General features: G+C 48.6%; 1 protein-coding gene across 1 annotated transcript in view; it reads left to right on the top strand.

Annotated features, from left to right (window-relative positions):
• The first annotated feature begins 457 nt into the window (after nucleotides 1-457).
• The window catches only part of NEIL3 (nei like DNA glycosylase 3), a 39,225-nt gene continuing 33,388 nt past the window's right edge, over nucleotides 458-6,294 (top strand). The window contains exon 1 of the mRNA XM_028526913.2: nucleotides 458-716. Within this exon, the coding sequence (XP_028382714.1) occupies nucleotides 561-716 (156 nt within the window). The 5' untranslated portion in view covers nucleotides 458-560. The remainder of the gene's footprint in view (nucleotides 717-6,294) is intronic.

Raw genomic sequence — 6,294 nt, 5'->3', positions numbered from 1 at the left:
CCTCCTGGGAGCCCCTCTCCTCCCTCCCAGGTCCTAACAGGGCACGGAAACACCTGAAGCCGGCCAGACGACAACCTTGGATTTGGGGACCGAAGAAGAGGACGAGGTCACGAAAAGGGCAAAGCCTCAGAGCAAAGGAAATAAAGTTCACAACACTGGGGTTTCGTTCCCTTTTTGGGGCTCCACTGACCTGGCCCGGGGATGAGGAACTGCACTTGCGCTGTAGGGGTCCGGCCCTCACCGGCTAGGGGGACAGCGGGGTGGGGACCTCCGCGGGACCTGGGGCGGGGCCCGGCCTGGGCTGGGCGGGGCCTAGGGTGGTAGCTGGGCAGGGCCTCTGGGAACGGCCGGATGAGACTGGGCGGGCGCTGGGCGGGGCCTGGGTGCGGCTGGGCGGGGCTGGCGGGAGCTGGGCGTGGCATGGGCCCGCCTGGGCGTGGCCTGGGGCGCGGGAGATTTGAACTTCCTGTCCACGGAAGCAGTACCGGCGCACCGATTAGATTGCGCAGCAGCTTTCCCCCAGACTCCTGAAACGGGGGGCCCCCGTGCCGGATCGGGAGATGGTGGAAGGACCAGGTTGTACTCTGAACGGAGAGAAAATTCGGGCGCGAGTGCGCCCCGGGCAGGTGGTGACGGACGTGCGGGGCCGCGCTTTGCAGAGCCCGTGGAGCCCGGGCTTGCCTCACGCCGTCTCGGGGGCTGCGGTGTCCTCGCAGGTGAGCCGGTCCTCTAACTTGCTACGGGGAAAATGGAATAAAGACCCCTTCAGGTTCCCAGGGCCCAAAGTCGCCCTGGTCCTGGTTCCCTGGATCCCGCCTTTCCCAAAGTTTGTCTTGGCTTTATGGGAGGGACGAGTACCAGCTAGCGCACCTGCGCAGTGGCGCACTGTCCAGGGCTGAGGCTGCCAGAGGTGCCCAGGCAGAAGCCACTCCCTGCCGCCTTGCTTAACTTCTTTACAACCCAGCAAAAGATGGCTTTCTTGTGCCACTGTAGCTGCATTTTCTGCCTTTACCATGATCAGATCTCTGCAACCTCTGACTTCTTTTCATCACGCTTTCAGCATGAGGTTCTAGCTTCTCGCTTGCCTAACGTGCCGCGGTTGATAAACGTATAACAACCAATTTATAATTCTTAAACGGCACGTAGGAAATTTAGCACTAAACCTTCCTACGCAACTTAACGTTGTCATCTAATGAAGGGCAGTGAAACCCAGTTGCGGTTCCCTTAAGCGAATTTGTTTCCTTTTGAAGGAAATTGTAGCGCCGCGCCCTGCCGCTCAGGCACTCACTGCAGTTGCTGTCCTGTTCGTGTGGCGAGCTGAGAACTTGTACTGAAAAGTGCTGATGAAGCCATCACACTTTAAAAGCCCTGGGGGCTTTGTATTGCATGCAGACCATCGTATTTCATGGATGCATTCGGTACTGTGCTGGACTTCAGTTTTCTGCAAAGCTTCTTCATAGCTTTTGGTCCTGCAGGAAAAAGGTGCCATATGAACTGGCCTGCAAGGGAAAAGTATACGAAATTACATATGCTTACAACTTGAAAGAAATGAGGTTCTAAGTCTGAGAAAATACAACTTCAGACTTAGAAAAATAATAGGTTTTCCATCTGCTAATTGCCACTGTGTTTTATTTATTTTGACTTAATGTGTCAATAAGTAGCCTGCACCTAGTTCCTTTTTTTAAGGATTTTATTTATTTTTAGAGAGAGAAGAAGGGAGGGAGAAACAGGAAGAGAAACATCAATCTGTGGTTGCCTCTCACACGCCCCCTGCTGGGGACCAGGCCTGCAACCCAGGCATGTGTCCTGTCTGGGAATGGAACCTGCAACCCTTTGGTTCACAGGCTGGTACTCAAGCACATCAGCCAGGGTGCTAGTTTCTTATTATAATGCTTCTCAAAAATCTTTTCAGGATGCCACACTGATGGATCTTGTGTGAGCTCTTAAGAACATTAAAATATTCTTATAAAAATTACTGGTGCAACAAAATTTTGACTATAAAGACAGTGGGGGGGGGGCCAGAAATGAACTCTTCCCCTTGTGGAGTCTGTATTTTGGTTGGGAAGACGCACAGGCATACACTAGATGAGAACATAAAGATAACCTGATATGTTCTCTGAAGGACAGGAACATGGCTCTGTAAGGAGTTACATAGTACAGTCAGGGAGGCTTTGCTGGGAAAGTAACAAGCCCAGGTGAGGTGTGACAGGCAGGTGAGGGCAGATGTGCAGCACCTGGGTGGGAGACTGTTGGGGCAGAATGATGGCAAAGGCAGAGAGCTTCGAACACAGTGTGTGAGCCACTGAACAAAACCAGCGCAGCCGGGAAAGAGAGAATGAGAAGGAAGGAAAATGTTTTGAAATGAGACAGGCGTGGGATTGACAGGCTGGAGGCAGACCTCAGAGATCTTTGTAGACCTGGTTAGGGACTTTGTATTTTTCTTAGCAGTGGTAGTAGACTCTGAAGTGTGCTGAGATCCATTTACACTTTGAAGAGATCACTGGACCTGGGAAGGAAAAATAAAAGGCCGGAGGAAAGCCCGCATAGATCCTGCTCCCACAGTCAGGAGAGGACTGCCGGAGCCTTCGGCCGGGAGTGCTGGGGGTAGAGATGGAGGGAGGGGGCAGAACCACTGTTTTGCAGGTAAAGGCAGTAAGGCTGCAGTGGACAGACCATGCATGTATGTATGGGCCCTGACTTACATCGTCCAGCAGTGATGTATTCTGTGCAGGGTTTTATGCTACTTCCTGAGGATACAAAGACAAGGAAGATAAAGTTTCTGCTGTGAGAATCCAACGTCATGTGTTCAATAGGTGTCACCTCGTTGGTGTTTCGGCCACAGCAACATGAACGTTTTAAGCTTGTTGTGACTGTTACTAGTGGCAAGGCATGAAGTGCTTTTGAAGAACTCTTGTATTTTCCTTGGTTGATGAGAAATAATAATCGTGTGATAAAGGATTAACCTGATTCCGCCGACGAGGAAAGTGAAGCTCTCCGTGAATTTCTATGGGTCGCCCAAGATCACATGACCAGTAAGGGGTTAACCAGGGTTGGGTCTCCCTTCCCTTCCACTGCGCAGCCTCCACTCCTAGCTGTAGCTTCTCTCAGTTATGAAGGATGCGGCAGGAAAGAGGCTGAGCCAGTGGCAGGAGCACCACGTTACTCAGCATGCAGCCGCGATCGTTTATTAACTAGAGAAAAGAGACCTTGGGTCTCCGGCTGCGTCCGCCACCGTTTTTAGTTTTCTTCCATTTAGTCAATTCTCGTACCTACTGTGCTAACTCTATTCCGATGTCTTACACTCCTGTGTTCAAATTGCACAAAAGAGTTCATGCAGCTTAGTAATATAACACAAATGCTTCACCCATGGTCGAGCAATTATTAGCATCACTTGGAAACAATTCTAAAGAAGCTATATCCCTTAAATAAAAAGCCCAGCACTTAAAGCTGTTATGTTTCATACCCTGACATAGAGAGATAAATGCTGGAAGGAGTGTATTAGAACCACAGGCCTATTTTATACCAGTTATATGGGAACTGAATCTGAAAATCATATGGAATTAATAGTCTCTTTGTGATTATTGGGAAAGTCCCGAATAATTTTCCAGGGCTTCACTTTCTGGGCCTTTGGTTTGAAGAAGTAATTTTGTAAACATGAAGGGTCCTTTGCATTTTTGAGGGTGGTTGGATTCATAGCGGATTTCATCAAAATATGGCGCATTGGCACTGGCCTCTGACATGACCTCGAGTCGCAGAGGCCCTGTGTTTCCTGGATGTTTATGTCCGAGAGCTGAAGCTCCTGAAATAATTCTGCCACTGGTTTGTAATCTTTAGTTTTCACAAGACAGCTTTTAAAAGTAAGTTTATAACTGCATGCTGTATATCCTTCACATTGCAGTAAACATCCCAATAGAAAGAAGAGTTACAAAATATTAGTGAGGCATTTTAAATCAATTATTTAAAGTTCAGACAATCATTGCACCAACCCCACCCCCACCCCCCACAATTAGTCTTTTTGCTGTGTCCTCTTTGCTCCAGTTTGAAGTTCGTAGAGCACACGCTTTAATGCGTGTCTCCTTGGGGCAACTGGTCGTCCTTGAGAAGACGGAAGCCCAGCCACAGAGGGTCCCAGCCTCTGCCGGTCATGTGGACGGGACACGGTTTCTCTGCGTCTGACCCACTGTGTGGTCAGCACACGGTCACGCTACTGTGTAAGCACACTGCAGCAAAGTGCCGGAGCGCGCGATCCTTGCGGCAAGAAGTGGCGTTGGAATATAAATGAATGCGTCTGGTTAATAAGCTGTGCCGAGTCCATCCTCCCATTTTAATTGTGGGCGGATGCCATATTCTAGGGAAACCAGTGTGTGATCTGCATATGTGTTCAATCTGACTGCATGAGGCAGGCTGTAGAGCCGTGCTTATTTATTTATAAGCACTCATTTCATTTGGAACACGGTCCTCGGGCTGTTGTCACCCCTTAAGATTTGATACTGATGTTTAATATGCCAGTTACTCATGTATCTTCACATGTCCTTCACAGTGTCGTGAGCAGAGTAGGCATTTCATAAACATTTGAGTGGATGGAGAAGAGCAAAGGTGTGAATTGTGCAAAGTGATTGAGGAGTTAGAACTAAATTCAGTTTGGAATCTGTGGTTAGGAACGTGTATTTTACTATGTGAGTTATATGGAAATTCCTACCACAGGAAAATAAGGAAGCCGCATAGTATTAGTTTTCCTCCTTCCTTCCCCTTCTTCGTAGTGGAAAAAAATTATAGCTCATGTTAATTGCCATTGCATAAAGGGATGGGCTAATCTACAGACAGTCATTCTGCAGCTAAAAGAAACTCATTCCTTTAAATCCAAAGGGGTTTGAACATTGTATAGAACATGCATTACGTACTTCCTTGCCTTCTTAAATGGCTGAGTCGTTAAGTGGTTTCCCCTTAACGACTCAGGGTCATTACCACCAGCCTTTGGCGTTACAGAGAATCCTGGAACCAGCGGTAACCGACCGCAGGCTGGGCTCCAGACCAGGAAACCGAGGGGCGTGATTCCCCGTGGCCCCTGCAGCTTTCATCCAAGGCTGACACAGCTGTACAATGGAGAGAAAAGAACATCTAATCATCTTGGTTCTGGATCCCAAACCCTTCACGGCTTCCTTATCTGGGGACACTTATCCTCACGCCTTAGCTTGTTTGTTCCCAGTTGGATTAGAGGACATCCCAAACTCTTAGCTTAGTGCCTGTCTAGTGAAGGACATTCCTGGTTGCTGTTACCTTGCTCCCAGTTCAGGGCTTTCTCGCCCCCGTGTCTGAGGATCGCCCTGTTCCTCTCAGGGGGAGCCGGTAACCCTTCGTGCCCTCCAATCAGGTGCATTTAGCCTCGGGGTAGGTGCTTGAAGGTTCTGCTCTGACAGAATCCTAGACGGTGTTTTGTTGAATGGACCTAAAGATGTCCGTTTTAAAATTAGACTCTTTGATGGTTTAAATGGATAGATAAGGCACCTCTGACTAAGAAAGGTGTTGTATTAGGACATTTTTAAAAGATGTAGAAAAAAAGGAGAAGAAACAAGGAAAGTAAATCTGGTATTTTTTTTCCCCGTGGAGAAGCTCCGTAACTGCACCGGAGCTGAAACATTTATCCGTGGAGAAGCCCTGTTCTGGCCTGCAGCATCCACCTCCCCCTCCACCCACGGACACGCAGGATAGATGGCTATCCGCACAGTACGCCGTGCGCTGTCTCTGGAGGTCCGTGTTGTTTTGACAATTTTGTATTATTAAGCCACTTGAAAATGGGAAGGTGAACCCCTCTCAATCACACCTAAAATTGTAGCTAAGGAGATTTTTGTCTCTATTTCAGGGGGGGAGAAAGGATGTGATGTTCAAATAATACAGTAATAGGATTATAAGGGTCAACAGGAGAAAGTCAAGTGCACATCGGGCTACTGTGTGCTGTTACAGCAAAGACAATAGGCTTGGGGGAAAGAGTTGTTGAATGTGGGGCAGCTGACGCTTACACAAAGGGGCGGTTCTGCAGGAGGACCAGTTGTGAATCTTGGGTTTCATGCAAAAGCCTTGGCGAGTTCATGCACCACCACTCTCAGAATGAGTGGAATAAACCAGCCCAGTGTAGCAGAATTTCCTCCACCATTAAAATATGTGCAGGTGCTTGACAGGGTCAATCACACATTGAGGATTTTATTTTGCCCCAAGTCTGTTATCCAGAGCGGGTGATTTTAGAAATGACGGTGCACTGGGAATCAGAAGACTCGAGTCAAGTGTCGGCATGACGGG

Source organism: Phyllostomus discolor, chromosome 11, assembly GCF_004126475.2.
Source record: "Phyllostomus discolor isolate MPI-MPIP mPhyDis1 chromosome 11, mPhyDis1.pri.v3, whole genome shotgun sequence".
In the NCBI taxonomy this organism is placed as follows: domain Eukaryota; kingdom Metazoa; phylum Chordata; class Mammalia; order Chiroptera; family Phyllostomidae; genus Phyllostomus; species Phyllostomus discolor.
This window is presented reverse-complemented; position numbering and strand designations above follow the sequence as displayed.